The sequence below is a fragment of the Neltuma alba genome, unplaced genomic scaffold, assembly GCF_004799145.2.
Source record: "Neltuma alba isolate B1F8T4 unplaced genomic scaffold, ASM479914v2 tig00012284_pilon, whole genome shotgun sequence".
NCBI lineage: Eukaryota > Viridiplantae > Streptophyta > Magnoliopsida > Fabales > Fabaceae > Neltuma > Neltuma alba.
The window spans coordinates 212064-232206 of NW_021636805.1; the positions used below are offsets into that span (position 1 = coordinate 212064).

Consider the following 20143-nt stretch of genomic DNA (forward strand, 5'->3'; position numbering starts at 1 on the left):
GATAGCAATGGTGATGGAAGAACATGGCGGGAATGATAGAAACAATGGATAAATGCCGACAAATGTAGGAGGAGAGAGAAAATCGAGTGAGGATGGTATGGGGGACTATGAGCTCTGACTCTGAAAAGCAAAAATTATCACGTGATGGATTTTAAAATTATGATAGACTTTTTACGGCGGTTATTTAAAAAACCGCCGTTAAAAGTATTTTTTACGGTGGTTTTTTAAATAACTGCCATAAAAAATACTTTTAACGACGATTATTTAAATAATCGCCTTTAAAAGTATGCCTATAATTACAGAAATATCACCGTCATATTTTTTACAATGTTTTTTTTTCTAATAACCGCCGTAAATTAGCATCGTGAAAACTTTTTTTTGTAGTAGTGACTACTTACACTGGTGAAAAGTGAAAAACCAACTTTGGTATATGCAATAATAAAAACAGTTTGAGAAAAATTATAAATTTATTAGATAAAGTATATTAAGATTTCGTATTTAGGACTAAGCAAATTTTCTCAATTAATTTTTATATCTAGGACAGAAAAGAAGGAGCACATAACATATAAATACACTCTTTTAATAAAAGAACTAAATATAATCCATTTACACAAGGGTTTAATCATAGATGTGCACATTTTACCGAATACTGAAGAATAAGTATGCATATTTTACCTAATCCATTTACACAAGGGTTTAAGCATAGATAGAAAGGAATTGAGACTCTCCATTGATTCCAACCACTCCGTGCCTGATTTTTTTTTTTTTTTACCACTAACACATCCTCTCTTTAACTCACTTTTATTTTTTAAAAAAATCTTAATTTATATTCTCATTAATCAACGGAATATTTTTTAACACATCCTCTCTTGATTTCTTGTACCTAAAATAAGAAATTATCCTGGTGCTTAAGTTTTGAATTTGGATGACTAAGACAATATTTTGAAGAACCAGGCATATATATAGTTGACTTATAATTATTTAGTTAGATAATATGGTAATCGAATGATAATTGTCCATTTTGAACATGATAGATAGTGCTTTTGATTGATGGCCAAAAAGAAGAAGAAGGAGAAGATAGTTATTTCCATTGAGTGGTTTTTAATTCGTCCCATATGGTTCTTCATTTTTCAATGAAGTAGCAGGTTACTCTCGATAAATCAAATCCTATTTGCCTTTTATTTTAAGTTATCCAATAGCTACAAATTTACCTATTTATTAGTTAGATAAATTAAGCTTGAAGTTTTTCTCCAGTGAGATTTATTTAGTCAGTGGACGTGGCATAATTCGGGCCGATAGTATAACATCAATTAATAGTTTATAAAACACATAAATTTATTTTTGCTGGTCAAAAAATATAAATTTATTTTTGTGCCTTGATATGTTAAAGTAGGGGAGAGAAAAAAAATGTTTAATTAGTTTGATTCTTGGCTGATGGCCTGATCCCAAAATTAAACTTTGATTCTTGGCAAGCAAGTTACTTAGGTAAATGTTGCAACGTTAATTGACTAATTATCACCCTAAATTTCTTGCGGGAGAAAATTCAAAATATTTCTTTGAAATATGGGAAGGTCTCCTAGAAATGTTGACAGATTGACAATTTTTTATTGGTTAATTTTGGTTCTCATTATTAAGTTTTGAATTTGATACTTTTGGGGATTGTATTTCAAATCGAATTTGTAAACATACTGATTCTTAATTTTTAATTGCATTGTTAAATAATACTACTTCCGGCCTTAATTATAAGACCTCATTTGTAGTCTATAAACAAGCTCTTATAGTTAGAATCAGATGTAGTATAGGGATTTTAGAACACACACTTCAGTATATAATTATGTTAGGAGTTATAAGGAGGAAAAATTGTACACTTAAACCTGTACAACTATTTTTCCTGTCAGATTAATACAAGCGGATTTTTTATAAACTATTTATTTTATATATTTTATAACTAATACTTATTATTCATATTTTTAATTTATTTATAATTTTAAAATTGACATATTTTGAGTTGATTCTCGCTAAAATGGTTTAGGACGAAGCCATGCCATGTATGGTGGTTTCATTTGTTTGACTGATTTGGAATGCGGCTATATATATGTGTGTGTAAACAAAGCAAGCTGTATTGTTTAAACAATACAACTTATTTAAGGTAAAAAAAAATACAAGTTATTTATCATATTTTCTGCAAGTCACAACAGGACGGGTCTAATTATGATAATTATTCATCTTAAACTTTAAAACTTTAATTTACATATTTTTATTCCAACACTTGATTATTCACATAATTTTTCTAAAATATCAGTCCTTCACAATTTTATACTCAGTTATTTAAAGATCCGATTATGTAGAATTGTTTTGAACAAAATAGATTATGTATGTAGTATTGAACTGTTGAAAAATTATTTGTCACAGACATTCTTCCTTACAAGAAATTGGACTATGACTCCTCAAAAATATATTTAAATTATGTACATAAAATAACATTTAAAACCCATAATAAGAAACTATTTTTTTTGCTCTGTGTTTACAGGATGCTTAACTTATACGGCACCCTCGTGGCCTCACACATTATGACAATCTGTATAAACCCTTCTATGCCTTGGTAAAAATTACACATCAATTAAAACGAAACCATAATCTCTGATTATAGTAATAACATGCTACTTCCGGTCCTAAATATAAAATATCGTTTGTAGATTACAAAAGAGATCTTATAATTAGGACCGAAAGTCTATAAACGAGATCTTATAATCAGGATCGGAGGTAGCATGTAATAAGTCGTTAACATTTGAGTTTTTTTTAAAAAACTTTTATGCCTTGGTAGAAACTATACATTTTATTTATATATTTTAAAAAAATTCCATTGTGACTAAAATAATATAAAAATATTTAATTTAATAAATATTAATACACAAGAAAAATCAATTTTAAGTGAGGAAAGAGAAAATTTTTACCATAAAATGTAATTTGATCCGTTCTCAACATTAGTTGTGTGTGCATAATTTTTCTTGCTTTTATTATACCATTCAAACATTTACTTTCCTTAATTATGAAGTCAAAAGGATTCACAAGATGCACTTGATGAAGAATTTTCAGAAGAAATTGGGGGATAATAAAAAAGCAAGCGGATTCAAATCGGAAAGTTTAGAGGGAAGGCTCCAACGGCTAGTTTGGTATATCCCACTCACTCCCATCTGAAAACGCCACCGACCACAGCTTTTACAGCTCGGCTCCGCCATGGCCATTTTCATCTTCCTTCTCTCACTTCACCTTTTTCTCCCCTTTAAAACCACTCTCTCTCTCTCAACCATGACCACCCAGCTTCCTTTCTCTCCCAACCCTAAAGATCGATCGATTCGCAGTAATCTGAATAAAAATGCACAGAAAAAAATCTCTCCTTTTCCAGAAAGTCTCGACTCTCCTGAGGATTCCCCTGTTCGTTCCCAAACTCAGAAAGCCCATCATTACCAAGCTCCTTCTGCTGAAGAGATTCAAGAAACGCAAGGACTTCAAGCTTCTCATGCATTACAACAATGGCTTCCATGGCGAGTATCAGTTCTCGCCTTCCAGCACTCCCCTCATTCAATTCCCTCGGGAAGACCGCGTCAAGAACAGAGACTACGGAGATTTATGCTCGTTGATGTTTCTGGTTCGGTGTTTGGGTGATTTCGGAGCTGAAGTTAAGGGCTTTAATGGCGGATTTGCAGAGAACCAGCTGGAGGAAGCTCTGTCGGTTCCCGCCATTACAGATGGAGAAGAGGACTTGCGTGAGCCGTTGGATTCAGAAGACGCAGATGAGTCGGTTGATCTGAGAGCTGAGAGGTTCATTGAGAGATTCTATCAAGAGATGAAGATGCAAAGGCAAGAATCCATTTAACAATTTTGGCAATGAATTTTTTTTTAATATTATTTGTTTCTTTTTGCCAACCATTATATTATTTGTTTGATTCTCTACAATTATATTTTTATTTTTATGTATATAATTGTGGAATTGGTTGTATTTTTTCATTATTATATTTTTTTATCACGAAATTTTGTTATTTGCCACAATAATGTTGTTCTGATGATCAATGGGATGGTTGAATTCAATATCATTTTTCCGGATTTCTTTGTAATTACTGTTTTTATGCTTACAATCCATTGTATCCTTGTTTCGCTGACTTAATCTGTTTTTTTCCCCTCGCCAACTGTTTTGCTGACTTAATCACTAGGTAGTATTTTGGTTATGTTTTAGGTAAATTTAACCACCTAATTTAATCTTTATCGACTAAGAAAGTGATAGTTTTATGTGATGCAAAGAAAATATGTCCCACTCCCAAAATAATTTCTTGTTCAATTATATTGTAAAGGCTCTTATTTGTAAAGTACTACTTCCAATCTTCAATATAGGACCTCGTTTGACTTTTATTTTGATCATAAATATAAGACTCTAATTTATTTTGTCTCTAATATTTATATTTTTTTTCAAGATAATCATTCTAACAATAGTAGTTTTAGCTAATATACTTGATTAACAAGGATATTTTAGGAAAGACAATATATATTTATGACAGATAACTAATTTAACTTCTTTTCTTAATCTCCTCAAATTAGTCAACTAGCTCTTATAATTAGGATAGGAGGTAATATAACTATAAAATAAACTTGACTTGACATGAGAAATCTCACATCGGTTAGAGTTAGCCTTAACAACATGCCTATAAGTGCAAAACGACTCAATTTTCGGCCGCATCAATCAAGATATTTATGGAAGACAAGACACACACATATTTCCACAACGTCATAAAAATTGGATTAGACACCAAATAATCGGTATATTGGTTATGGTTATGGTTAGCGGTTGTGGTTGAATAATAGTCAAATATATTTTAATATATTAAAGGAAAATCATATATGTGTCCATATATTTAATTTTTTTTAAGGTAACAATTACTCAAACTATATGTTGATACTGATAGCCAATATATAACTAAAGTTTTAGAAAAAATGAAAAAAAGTTTCTCGTTAAAAATTTTGTTAATAAGAATGAATTAAGTTAACATATCTATATTTTATATCTACAAAATTTACAGAGAGTACTGATACTTTCTATTTAAAAAATTTATCATATCATTTTTACCAGTAAAATTTTTAATGAGGGACACTTTCCCTCATTTTCCCAAAAAGCTTTTAATTTAGCCTGAGTTGTAATTTGTAGAGGGCCCTACCAAAGCGAACTAAAATGCGTAGAGCTTTTTTGTTTGAAGTCTTTATCTTGGAATTAAAAAAAATATAGAAAAGAATGCATTGAAACATATTTAATTCTAAATGGTTATCTCATGGAGTAGTCAAATGAAGTGGGTTAGATAACTTGAAAATGAAGTGGATGTCCCAATTATAAACAATTAAATTGAAGAGGATGGATTTTTGAAGGCAATCATTGCTGCAGCTGTGGTAGGTAAAGTGGCAAACTCAACCTTGGAGGCTCATGTTTCAATTATTAAAGTCTTTGATGGCCAAAATACAAATTATTAAAGTCTTAATCTTGAGCTTAATAATAATTTTAAAAGTCTCTCATTCCTAGAGAATTGAATTGTCCTTCTCTCTTCACCTGCATTACATCATTGCTTCCTTAGAAGATCTCGTTGAAAGAATTTATCTTGATGATGAGGAGGAGTTAAAAAATTGTCTATTTGATATCCGAGATCTTCAATTTCAAAATTTGAATGGTACAAATAAGAAATAAAAAAATAGTTAAGAAAAACTTATTAAAAATTCCTGCTTAGAAAATTAATTTAGTAGAGATGCTTATAATTTGTTCAAAAACCTGAATACAACAATTTTTTTTAGTGGATATAGCTCTTTTTCAACTACGTATAAAGGTTGAAGACATTTGCACATAATCAAAAATACTCTTCCGGTCCTTAATATAAGACCCATTTAACTAATTTGATTAAATTAAGAAAGTTAGGTAGGTTAGTTAATTATAAGAAAATTGACACATTTTTCCTAAAACACCATAATCATCTTTCTTAATACCCCTCTCTCTTCTACTTGATTATGATTGAGGGAGTAGCATAGGGGTAGTTTAGAGAAAATTGATAAATATGAGAAATGTGTCTTATATTTAGAACCAAAACCAACTCAAGAATTGAGTCTTATATTAAGGATTGGATGAGTATGTTGCATGAAATTGAAGAAGAGTTGCGCTTGTTTGAGAATAATCCTTAGTATGTCTATACAATTAATTTTCTAATTTGGACTTTTAATCATTTTTTGTATAATAATTATTCCTAGCTCTAAGAAACCATATCAGCAACAAATGAGGATCTCAATGACATGAAAAAGCGTTTGTTATTTTCACTTACCAATGATGTGTTCGTGGTTAAGGAAACAAAATGCACCTCTCTAGCTGCCAAATGTTCTTTCACCAATCTCCCGAAACACCCCCCCGGCAAAAAAAAAAAAAAAACCCTTCTTTCATTCATTTCTATTTGCATCTTCTTCATAAAAAATTAGATTCTTTATAATTAAAATAGATTGAAGAGGGAAAAAATTGAAAAAATTTAAACAAAGAGTACCGGTTCACACGCTGTAAAAATCTAAAAAAAAAAATACATTATTTATAACTTCCTCGACATAATATTTTTATTTTTACATAAAAATTTATTTAATAATAATAATTTTTTAATATTAAATGTGATACTAAGTAATAGAGCTATTCTTTCTCGATTTCTAGTCTCAACTGAGCATTTCAATAAGATTCGCTAGGCAAAAAGAAAAATTCAATAAGATTTTTTTTATACAAAAAAAGTTTACATGATTTAGATTTTAGGACTCATCAAGGTTAGGACATCTTTCTAGGCTTAGAAAACGTTCACAGAGAAACTTATAGATCGCTTACTAACAAAATCCTTATATCAATAGTGGCATTTGAACTCACAGCTTTGTGAGTTATGAGTCAATTTTTTACTATCTAGACTAACTTTTATTGGCCATTCAATAAGCTTTGAACCATACGAAGCTTTGATCACAGAGCAACCGCACCAAACTAGTAAGTGAGGCCTGGTCCAGATACTTGTCTTCTGCGGGCGTGAGGTAAGACGGAGTGTGGGCCGTGGAGATGGGCTTTGTTTCAGTACTACTAATGGGGCGCGAGTTAGCCCATTATTATTTGGGCCCATTTTGGGAACCTTACCAATTTTGGAAGATGTTATTGGAGCGACACTCCCTTTTATATATAAGAAAAATGAAAAATCCATAGAGGTCCAAAAAAAAAAAATCTATACAGGTCGATCTTCTGTTTAATGAAATGGGCCCAGCAATGGATCCAGGCTCCGGTCCGATTTTAAAGAACAAAGAACAACAACTATGAGCTGGGCCTAATCTAGGATCTAATATAAATTAAAATATCAGAATTACAATAGTAATGATAGTGTATGGTCCTCAATATAAAAAAATAATTTTATTATATTAAAAAAATTAGTTAAGTCAGTTAGTAGTAATAAATAGATGTTATCTTTCTTAAAATATCCTTATTTAGTATGCGTATTAACTAAAATTACCATTTGATGAACCATTTAACATGTGCAGATATTATTAGAACTATCTTAAAAAGTAAAAAAAATGAGAAAAAATTATATTAAGATCTTATATTTAGGATTAAATTGAATATCAAACTAATTTTTATATTAAACCGAAGAAGTAGCATATTCGTCTATACACAGAAATACTCATCCAGTGTTTTGTGTTGTTGATATAGTGATCCAAGAGATTATCTTTTTATTTATGTGAAAAAGGATACCATAGATTCTTTTTTGGCAAGATTTCTCATCACAAAATTTATTGTCCAGAGTATTTAAAATTTGTTCAAGGATTTAAATGTAATTTATCTTTAGCAGTACAACTCTTTTTGAGTTATGTGTAACTTATTTTAACTATGTGTAAAATAAAAGACATTTGCACATCATTAGGGGGAAGAAAAAAGAATTGCACCCACTTAAAAATCTTGAGTTTTAGGTTCTAAATGGGGCTTTTTCAGTAATTTTCCTTTTTTTGTTACTAATAAGTTACGTTTGGTGATATGGGAAAAGAAAATTATTCATATAAAATCCAGTTGCTGATGATATTTTTAAAGCAATCGCTCTTGTTATTTAAAATTGTAACAATATCTGGATCCATAAGTAAAGGCACAAACTGAAAATGAACCCTCATACATAACATGACATAAACCAGCATCTACTTTCTTCCTGCATGCTCCCAGATCCCAATAATGCAGATTCTTAAACTACACAGTTGTAATGCAGATGAAGTAATTATAGGCAGTGTTCAATTTGTCTTGTCCTAACGGTCCCGATTCCGATCTTGATCCTGTCTCGTGAGCAGGCCTAATTATAGGACCGTCTGATAAAGCCACTAATTAATGGTATGTGCGCGTAGGTAGCAATAACTGTTGGTCACGTTATTTACGTTCCCCCAACACACACACACACACAAAATAGAGCAGTATTTTAAAAAAAAAAAAAAGCCAATGAGAGCAATTATTTTTTACCCCTCTGGTTATGTTTACAAGGCAGATTTAGAGAAGATATTTTTTAATCTTATTTCTAAGTCACATTATTAATTTTTTTTATGAATATATAATTTTACTCTTTATTTATTATTATGTAGATTTTGTTTTTTCATGAGATATATAACTTTGATTCTTATTATAAGTCATTCATAACTTATTCTCACATGTTAAGAAATACATTAAATTCATAAAAATTTTTAAATTTACTTCTGTTAATATTTTTTCTCTCTATATATTTACAAATTATTTATATCTCTTTCTCATCTTTTTCTCAAGAATTAAGTAAAAAATAAAATTGAAAAACAGCCATTAAATATTTATAAGTGACTTATATTTAGGATGAAAAATTTAGCAGCAGTTGCACTAGGTTTGTTCTCTGAATTTGATAATTGAGACTCCGAGGACCACCTTCAAAATGCAAATCTACGACCACTGTTCAACTTGTCTCCATATTTTTAAGTGTCTCCATCCATAGTGAGCTTTGCATAAAGGTAAGCAGCTATGGCTCTAATTGCACTACAAGAAACGGTCAAAAAAATTTGCACTCCGAAAAGGAACAAACAAATTAATAAAGCACTAGTTAATGAGGACTTCCTCTCTTATCGAAAAAAGAAAGAGCCAGACATGGAGCTTGTTCTCTCATTACAGTACACCACCACTTTTATGCTTAGTTTACATGCAATGAATATGGAGGAAAATTAGGTCAAGTTTCTTTTAGGTCTGTTCTGAGTTTTTTTTAATAAAAAAATATAATCACATTTTGAACATTTTTTAATACATCGTATCCGTCAAGTGGTTTAACAAAAATATCTAGCTCTTGCTTTTAGAACAAAATTTAAGTCAAGTTCATAAATAAATTTGTATGTTATGTATTTTAACAACTAACAATAACAAGTGTTCATATTTCATAGGCAAATGCACATTTTAACAAATAACAACAACAAAATAATTAGTGTGTATATAAAAATTTGTAAATTCTAATTTACATTACAAGAACTTATACAAAAATTTAAAGTTTCTACAAGTGAATATACAAATACACATGCACATTTTAATAATAAGCATGTGATGTTCATTCTCCCCTGAACTAAGGGTGATCTTGCACCTCGAAACCATTTGAGAATAATAATTTTAATGGGGTAAATTTAATAAGAAATACGATAATCCACAGAAGAAAATTTTAACTAATGAAGTTCTTTCTTACCAACGACAAGTGATTATTGGAAACAAAGTTTTCAAATGGTAATCATTATTTTTTGCGAAAAATATTGGGATGTAATTGGTTTTTTCCCTAAATAACCAACATAATATATATTAGTTATAATCATTGTTGTCAAACTCCCAAGTTGACTCTGCGAATTTAGCGTTTTTATATTTTCAACTAATAAAATCGTGTTGATTCGTTTTTAAATTCGTAATAACCGTAAACTTAATTAAACTTACAAGCTCATTTATTGAGTCTATCATTTTCACATTTTAGCTTACAAAATCGTGTCGACTCGCTTTTAAACTCATGCTAAATTTTTAGATTTGATTATGTTTAATGATTTTATATATGAAGTTTATAGAAATTTTTTTGTTCAATGTGATAAATTATGGATATTTATGGATATAATTTCAATTATTTAAATTTAAAATATATTTAAATGAAATTGTTCTAATTTTGTATATATTAATTATTTGATTATATGCTTTTAATATCAGTTTATTAATAAAAATAAACTCTTACAAGTTTATGATTCGAGTTTATGATCCGAATTTATATCATTATCAAAAGTTTATATTTAAACTTGCGAATTTGACAACCTTAGTTATAATATAAGTAATTGAATAAGAAATTTCATATCACTTCAAAAATTATATTAAATTAAAATAGTAAAAAAAATAATTTGCAAATTTAAACAACACAAATTTCTACGCCATATTACTTTAAAATTTTTTTGAAAAAATGAACTGACCCACACACACGTTATTCTTGTATGCGAACTTAACCGGCTAATTAATTGAACAAGCTAAAATGATCAATTAATCACACATAATCAACTTTAATTAGCACAAGATGGACTTGCATGCGTTATTAATCTTGTGGGAAACAACTTGCACTTATATATTGTGATGCCAAACACACAAGTATTTAACACTTAATAAGTCTTATTATCTCTTCTCTAATTTAATACTCCTATTAATTAATTAATTAAAACAAGCTTGTTATATTAATTGTGTCTAACAAATCACTCACATTACGTGAAAGTGGTGCAGCCAATCGGTGACAATGTTTGTGGTTACGAAACGAAATAATTAAAGAACTCATCATCTTAGTCATCTTCCATATATGACTCTTGCAATGACTTTTTAAATATAGGGAAAATTAATTTGCAAGTCGTCTTAGTTTCTTTTGATTTTGAATTAGGTCCTTGAGTTTTTTTTTGTTTTTATGAGATCCTTTAATTTTCCACCGTTAAATCAGTTACTCTTTGCTCTTAAATAGATCCCAACACCGTTAAAAATTTCTCTTATGAAGACTAACCATGGCATCTTCTCCCTCCTTTCGCGTCTCCTTCACTGTCTTCGGAGAAATATGGATGAATCAGATAATGTTCCCAAGACCAAGATACACAGAAAATATAAGAAAACAAGGAATAGCACCAAGACAGGGGCATGTTGGATTGACCTTGTCCCTCTTACACCTCACGCCCCAAACTTATCCTCTTTTCTTCATTTCCTCAATCAAATTCGCTAAAATATGCTAACAGGGTTGCCATTTTGCGATAATTGTACAAGATCTAATTATTATTGTGAGGAGTGAAATGAAAAAGAGATAGAATAAGGACCTTAAATGTGCCACCCCTGTTTTAGTAATAGAAAAACAGAGCGTGATATCTGCAAGTAATGGAACATGACATGGCTACAGTTACTACTTTTCAAATTTCCATATTGAGGAGAAGTAAAAATTGAAGGTGGGTTATCAGTATTAGTATTATTTCCAGAAGCAAAGCTCATGTAGTCAGGTTAAGAAAGGCTAGTTGGACTATATTTGCATGGTGTGTCATATTTGCAGTTTCTCTGAGACCACTAAGAAAAGCCCCATACACAGAGTACACAGTTCGAATAGGTTCAGGGGCATTGATTTCTTTTGATTCATAGATACCTGTATACATCTATATTAATTGTACCAAAATGTCCATGCATAAATCTTGACTGGGTGGTACTGTTGATATTAACAGTATAAATGTATAATGCACTTATGCCTTGTTTTTATTTGTTAAATCATGTTACAATCATAAAAGGAGCAGACTTACCGAGCTGAACCACCGGAAGCTCCAAACAGGGGTCATGCTGAACGGTGAAGAAGCTAGCCGGTGAAGGAGAACATGTCCAAGGAGAGAGGAGAGCTTAGTCGATTGGGGCTTTGGCGGAAGGAAAGAGAGAGAGAGGTGTGCGGGGCAATACTTTCTAACGGAAGTTTAACGGTGTGAGCATCTATAGAATAGTAGGGGATTAACGGATTTGACGGTGTAAACCTAAAGGATCTAATAAAAATAAAAAAAACTTGAAGGACCTAATTTAAAATCAACAAAAACTATGAGGACCTTTATATTAATTTTCCCTTAAATATATAATTACTTGTTAAATCCTTGCTGACCAACAGTAACAAAGCTTCATAGCACACAGAAAAAAGCTTTGAAAGGTCCGCTTATATGTACGAAAATAGATCTTTTTCTTAGGAAAATGAGCTTGCTAATTGACAATGGGACAATAATTAAATTGTGCAATTATTATTATCAACTCGACGCTAAATAAAATAAATTAATTAGTGCGTTTTTGGTTTTATGTTGGAAAACATTAAAATTAATTAAGTCAGGCTTATAGCAGCAGCAAGTCTAAAAAATTTTATCTTTTTTTTTTTTTTGGGAAATCTAGAGCATCTTTCACCGATAAAAGAGAATTAATTTCTTATATATAGGAATAGGATCACTAAAACAAGCAATATAAATCAATAATATGTAAAGCTTTTTAGAAAAAATATTAATAAAGAGAAATAAAAATTACACTCAAATAAAAAACATGTAAAATAATAAGAACTAAATACAAGCAAAGAGACCCATTTAAGGAACTCAATGTATGTTTTTAGTAGCAGCTAAAGGGGTTGATTTAAAATTTTTTAAATTACATGGGCTTATTTAAAAATTTCATACACAAAGTACAAGGACTAAATAATTAACTTTTTCTTAATGATTTTTTTCAACTTTTTAAGACTAAATCCACTTAAACTTGTTCGTTTGTCAAAGGAAATTAATGCTAACTAGTATTTTAGTCATTGTCTGCTAAACACTAGATGGTTGATTTACTGATTAGGAAATATTACATTCGGTTCTAAATATTAGGCCTTATTTGCAATGTACGAATGAAGTCTTATAGGCCAGAGGTAGTATTTATTACTCCTCTGGTTCTAAATATAAGACTCATTTTATAGTATAATTTGTATTACAAAATTAGTCTTATATTTAGGTGTGGAAGAGTATCTAATACACAGAACACGATGGGTGAACTATCTTATCATCTTTCTAGTATATTCTGTGTCAAGCTGAAGCCAATTGCAAGCAGAAAATGACCACCTCATTAAGGACATGTATAATTTTATGGCCCCATATATACTTGCGAAAGGCTAATTGGCCGGGTTGCTTACTCTTCTTAAGCATGCTTCATCATGCTTCTGATTTGATTGGATTTTGGTGACTAAGAGATGAAAAGATGTCTCAACTTACACTGGCCTTTTCTGATCCCTAGGTATTTCCTTTTATTGGTTAATTAACCTTGACCCAAAAAAGTTAGCTTCACTATTCTTATTTTGACACTCCTTTCTTTTGAATTATCCATATTTAACTTGAACGAAACCCAATATTTCGTTTTGTATTATTTCTTCTAAAGATAAAGAAATGTCAAAATTAATAAATAAAACCAAATTTAAAATAGTTTTTGCCAGATGCGATTAGTCAAACATTTGACAATAATACTACCTCCGATCTTTAATATAAGATCTAGTTTGAATTTTAATTTAATCCTAAATATAAGACCTTAATCCATTTTATCTCTCTTATTTATCTACTTTTTCTTAAGTAGTCATTGTAGTAGTTGTACGTGTTAAATGGTCCATCAAATCGTAATTCTAGCTAATAATATTCATGATTAATAAGGATATTTTGCGAAAGGTAACACTTATTTATTACAAATAACTAACTTAACAAATTTTTTTAATTTACTCAAATTAGTTAATTAGTTCTTATATTAAAGACTGAAGGTAGCATAATTTTAAGCGTGCAATAGGGGGTCCAATAATCCAACGCGGTGTGTTACATGAAACAAGCAGTGTTTTCTAAGTTGTTTTTCTCAGCAAGCACATGTGATTCTATGTACTAATTTGTCAAAAAGCACTAAAGAAGGAACAGCAAGTTTTTCCCAAGTGCCCAAGTTTTCAAAGGGTATGATCATTATCTTCTACAAATCAAACCAAAATTAACAGTAAGTTCAAAGCCATCTGTAAAGATCATTGCATTGTCGTACCAGAGAAAGCAAGTGGTTCAAAAGAATAAGGTCAAAGTTTATATTGTCTGTCTTGTGGAGATCAACTTCACCTATTTCCAACTAAAACAAAATTCCAAGCTTACATACATGGCTAAGTTAGCAATTGGCACATGACGCTATCATTTACGCCCCTTGATTTCTTACAGCACTTTAATTTTAATTAAGGGGTCAAATCTTCGATTTAAGTAGGATACGGCAATAAGGATATCAGTAAAATATAATGGGAGCCAAAAAGCATTGGCCTTCTTTATATTATATATATATATATTTATATGTATAGAGAGAGAATAATAATTCCGTTATATCAAATTTCAATTTCTGAACTTTTCACTTGAAGAAAGAAAAGCAACAAAAACTAAGAATTCAATTTGAGAGCTTAGGATAAAAGGATTTTGGTGTACGATGTTCTCTTTGTGCATAGTGCCTAATAGAAATAAGGGACTTGCGTAAAAGACTATCTTTAAAGATATGAGCTTAAACTAAATTTTAACTTTTATGATCTATATAATTCCATTATTTAAATGTGGTCTTGAAATTGTTAATTTATTCAACCTACTAGATATACTGCTTCCTTTGCAGCCCCATTAGCTATAAATTTACTTGATTAATTCATTATGATTGTGATGTAAATAGGTTTGCAGCCAGCTGGGAAGCCTTGTCTTAATTAGTCACTTGTTAACTTTCTAATTCCACCTACAGAGTTAGAAGCCATTTCTGTGCCTAATGTCTTCTCAGCGTAATAAATTAAACACTCTTCCCATCACCTCTTGACAGTAACCTACTGATTAGATATTAAGATTATTACTCTCTCAATTATGGGAGACAATGAATGATATATTGTGCTGTTTATTTAATTTGACTCCAACCATTCCATATATCCACCTTTAAAGACTCAATTGATAATATTAACAGTACATTTAATAGTCAGAAAAAATTTAATTATTGTTTCATAATTATATAAATAAATTACTGTTATTTTTTTAATTTAAGTTACAACTCATACTTTTTATGTAATATATTTTTATTAAATATAAAATATTCGTGTGATGTTGTGAATAAATTTTTTAAGCGTCATTAATTTCTTTGTATTTTATTATTCCCCTCACAATCAAAAGCTGGGAATTAATTATGGCTAATGGTAATGGGTATGCAGTGTTGATAATTAGTTTGGACCCACAAAATGTTTGTATCAGCTCATAGTGAAGATGAAAATAAGAGACAGCAACAAATCATGAAAGGGTTAGTTGAGGGTTTTCAGAGAGACTAGAAAATCTTGCAATGATAACACTTCACCTTCTCTGGGAGGCAGAAGAATCATCCCTCTCACCAAACATATCTCTCAATAAGGCAGCATTTTAATTAATATCAATTACTATTCATATATATATATATATATATATATATATATTCTTTTCATACTTCCTTTCCTTTATCTTTTTTTTAAAAATCTTTTGATATCTTAATTTGGACTCTTGATCCATCATGTTCATAAATATTATTACCTTCCATTCCTTTTTATAAAAGAAAATTAATTGAATTATGTTGATAAAAAAAATAGTTAAAACTAGTTGGAGATAATAAATGTAATTATATTAATGTGGGTAATTAAATGGAGACAAAATAAGAACTCAACGAAACAAATTAAAAATGACCTCTAAGTGTTTCTTATAAATAAGAACAAGTCATATCTAGAAATTGTACCTTGTAAAAAAAAAAAAGGAGTATTAAGAATTTTTTTTTAATTTCCAGCATTAGTTTATTTTATTTTTTATATTTACAAATCTAGTTCTTTATAAAGCTAACTACCATCAATAGCTTTTCTTCCCCTTTTCTCTTTTCCCCATTCTTAAGAAGCCTTGTTTTCTCTGAGTAATTAAAATAAACATATTGCATGTTTCATGTTGATGACACTAAGATATTTAAATGTATTATTAATTATGTTTGGTAATAAAAGATCATCTAATACTAATCTTTATATACAAGAAACTCTTTTTAACATGCATGGTTAAAATGGTTGATTAATTGATGCCGGGATTGGAGGACTCAGTATATTGGTTGTCTAAAAAAGTGGACAAGTTAAAGCGAAAAAGAGTACCAATTAATGCCCCAAAGCAAGCACGATTAATTAGCACCAAACCACTTTAAACTTGTTAATTAGGATATAATCTGCATTCTCCAATCTCATCTCAAAGAGAGACAACTCTATGTCATTCATATGTGAATACAAAAATTGTACCATATTGACCACTTTATTAAACTTCGGCAGAAACTCCATACAAATCCCACAAAATTTTCACACTTATAATTGTACTTCCCATGTCCCGCATGCCCAAGCATTTGTGGGGCTTCCTCATAATTTACTATTCTTCTTACTTCGAAAATCCAATGCATTAAATTAGCATCTCTTTTGAATTCAGCCCAAAAGAAATACTTCCCTTAATATAAGAATTTATTTAACTTTTAATTTAGTCCTAAATATAAGATTCTAATATACTTTGTCTTCCATATTTATCTATTTTTTTAAAGTAGTTCTCATAGTAGTTGTGCATATTAAAATTTCTATCAAATGATAGTTTTAGCAATATATATAATTAGTAAGAGTATTTTAGAAAAGACAACATCTACTTAGTTATAAGTTATTAATTTAACTAATTTTCTTAATCTCCTCAAATTAGTCAACTAGGTCTTATATTAAGAACCAAAAGTATTATGAATTTAAAAGTTTCTTATTGGGACGCTTCTTAATTCTTATTATTTTGTGTTATTGATATTGTACAAATAATATGGTTTTTATTTATGTTATATATAGAATATTTGAGGTGGGGCGAAAACCCCATAAATGGTGATTGACGGTCTAAATAAATGTACATGGGAAAAAGGAGATAGAGAGAGAAGGTAAATCCGTGAACATGGGGGAGGGAGCAATGGGGACCAAGTGAAACCAGTTGCTTAAAAAAAATTAAAAAATAAAATTTGAAAATATACAAGAAGTTGAGTGAGCCTTATAGCTTCCACAAAGCTCACTAGGAAGCCGTTTAGATTAAAATACTCATAATAGAGCTGGCTAAATCACTCACACATTGAAGCCGAGCCAATTATGCTCACGGCGCAGCTGGCGCAAGGCTTAGATGTAAGTCCAAGCCCAATGGGTCATCGAAGTTGGGCCCACCATCCCCTTTCGAAAATCTACTTAAAGATGGCCCATGGGCCCTACCATGTACTTGAGATCCCATGGACTCCCCTGCGCTGCCACCACAGGATAACATCCCGGCGGCCGCCGATCTCCCACTCTGACTAGTATTACTACCACAGAAAGTACTATTCGTTGACGAAGGGAACACGCAGCCGTGTGATACCGACACGTGGAACGGCTGAGGAGCTGCACGTGGCGGAACATAGACCCAGGACGACGGAGTACCTGCCGGAACCATGACGTGGCCCGCCGGAGAAAGCAAATGAGGCGGAGGGGCGAAGGCAGAGATTATCGGGTTCCTCACGAACGAAACGGCGGCGTTTCGTGAAGCTTGCAACTGGGCTCGCTTCAGCTGCTGGCGCTCTTTCTTGTGAGCGTTCTGGTGGCCACCGAGGGCCTGCGAGTTGGCAAACTCGCGACAACAATACTGACACTCGTATTTCCTGTCGCCGGAGGAAGCAGGGAAAGCTCCACCACCGGCGGATGCTGCGGAATCCGGCGATCCAGACGGGGAAGTTTGCTTGGAGATTGGGCCTGAGACATCATCTGCAAGCACCTCGTCGTCGTCTTCAACTCGAAGTCCGTGTGGCTGGTGGTGGACGCTGAAGCCGAAAAGCTTTAAGGGGTTTGCTGGTTTAGAAGGGTAGAGAATCTGGTGATCCTCCATGTGAGGAAGATGAAAGGAAGGAGAAGAATGAAGGTTTTGAGCTTAGACAGAAGACGAGAGAGTCGGAAATAGTGGTGGGGACGATGACGGGCTAGTATTAAGGTGTTGGCGCATGTTTTGGGGTCTATTTATAATAGGAGGGAGTCAAGGGAACTTGACAAAACTTGTGTGTAAAGAGTGGTCCTTTCCAAATGAATTGTAATATTTATATTCATGAGTAGTGTGAAAATTAATTATACCATTATTTGGTTATCAACGTGGGACTTTTATTCGTTTGCAAAACGCTTTAAAGAATAGAATTTCAAAATTAAATACGCCAATAAAAGAAATAATATTCCTCTGGTTTTAAATATAAGACCCTTATACTAGTAGGTATAAAGGTATAAGGGTCTTATATTTAGGACTAGAGGAGTACATTTCTAAAAGGAAAGAATTTTTTCTGATCAAAATCAATGACTAGAAACAAATGAGAATTCTTTATTTCTTAATTTGGTTAAATTGATAAGATAAATCTCGAGTAAACTGATTTTAATTTATTTGTAAATAATTAAATCATATACAAAATAAAATAATTAAGCACAATGGAGATCTAGAGAGAGAGAGAGAGAACATCCATGGAGAAAGAAAGTGTGAAATGTAGAAAATTAGAAACAGGACTCAAGAACAGGGGCCCAAGAGGATCACAGTTGTCTCTGATAAGGAACATTTGTGTATTTAATTACTAGTGTTTCAAATTACATAAAGAAATAGCTTTGATCAATTATTTGACAAATAAGCATTTTGATATTATAAAAATGAATAAAAACCAGACACTTCAAGAAAAATAAGACAAAAGTAGATCAAACAAAGGATCATTATTTATTATGAAAAGGAAGACGATTTGGGAATGTGATGCATGTGAGAAGAGCATGGTCCAACTTCAAGTCCATGTAAAATGATTGGCTCTGTATCGTATCTCGCCATCTTTTCTTTACTATTTTTTCTGCTCCACACAGTTTCCCCCATATACGTACAAACCCATGTAGTATATTAATATATAGGGCAGCTTCTGAAGCAATGAAAACTTTGATATGTTTGTCTAACCAAATGCATTAAATAAGCCGCGAATATATTATATTTGGACCCATCACTTATAAGCTTCCATTAAAGATCCACAGCTTGATTTTCCCGACCAATAACAAGCAGTACAGAAAAAGAAAAGGAAATGGAGGCTTCTCTTGATGCAGTTAGGTTAGAAAAAGCAGAAACATGAATGTTGTAAATATTGCTTAATTCATCAACTTTGCGTAAGATGACCAATCCCAGAACCGTCCCCAGGTTAAGGTTTGATCAACTAATCACGTTTCCTAAAACAAAGATTTAACTCTTTCGCAATCTATTCTTTCCAGAGATACACACACAGATTCTAATAACATGTTCAAAGTTTCAAACTCTGCTCATCAGTACTGTTTGACCAACGTCATATCTTTGACACGTAAGACATATGCTTCTTCAAAATAAATGCACAGTTAGCTGTGCCATCTTTCTTTTTTTCTTTTACCGCAACATTAACAATTGGTTAAGATTAGGACATGACAGGTGGCTTTGGTCATTTGAGTACTTCTGTAATATCGTATTCTCTCATCAGAAACTCAGAAAACGTATAATGGAACGAAACCCAATGATGCACCGTGAAGCCCATGTCTGTCTTTTCTCCCACCTTTTACTGCACATTCAAAGGACTCAGAAATGCAATTTTAATACAGAAATCACAGACACACACAGATATGAGAATAGAAGCTGCAATATACTATATGGGATCTAACTCTCTCAGTGTCCTGCTAATAATAAATGGATATCCAGTGGTTCAGTCTGCTATAGTGAAAAGAGATCTTGTTCGTTCATTTTTGATCTGACAGCTGCAATTTCGCCACATTCTCTATTGTAGAATGAGGCGAGTCTCAATAATATTCGTCAAATTTGAAATGGATGGATCAAATTTCTTAGATTGGACAGAATATATATCTATATATATCACGGATTGTACAGAGTCAGAATAATCCGTCCTGGTACTTATATATATATATATCATCACTACTTGGGATGACTCATGTGTCAACATCATATTCATCTCTCTTGTGATCTCATTGGATACGCATGTTTCACATTA

At 31.4% G+C, this 20143-nt stretch overlaps 2 protein-coding genes across 2 annotated transcripts; one reads left to right on the forward strand and one right to left on the reverse strand.

The window, feature by feature from the left end:
- The first annotated feature begins 3376 nt into the window (after positions 1-3376).
- LOC114725849 (uncharacterized) lies at positions 3377-3877 on the forward strand. Its single transcript, XM_028912419.1, has one exon. It carries the CDS (start codon positions 3377-3379, stop codon positions 3875-3877), a length of 501 nt encoding a protein of 166 aa, XP_028768252.1.
- Positions 3878-17070: 13193 nt separating this feature from the next.
- Positions 17071-18084, reverse strand: LOC114725859 (zinc finger protein GIS3-like). The gene has a single exon (XM_028912431.1). The coding sequence runs from the start codon at positions 17992-17994 to the stop codon at positions 17236-17238; it is 759 nt and encodes a 252-aa protein (XP_028768264.1). The 5' UTR covers positions 17995-18084; the 3' UTR covers positions 17071-17235.
- Positions 18085-20143: the final 2059 nt, after the last annotated feature.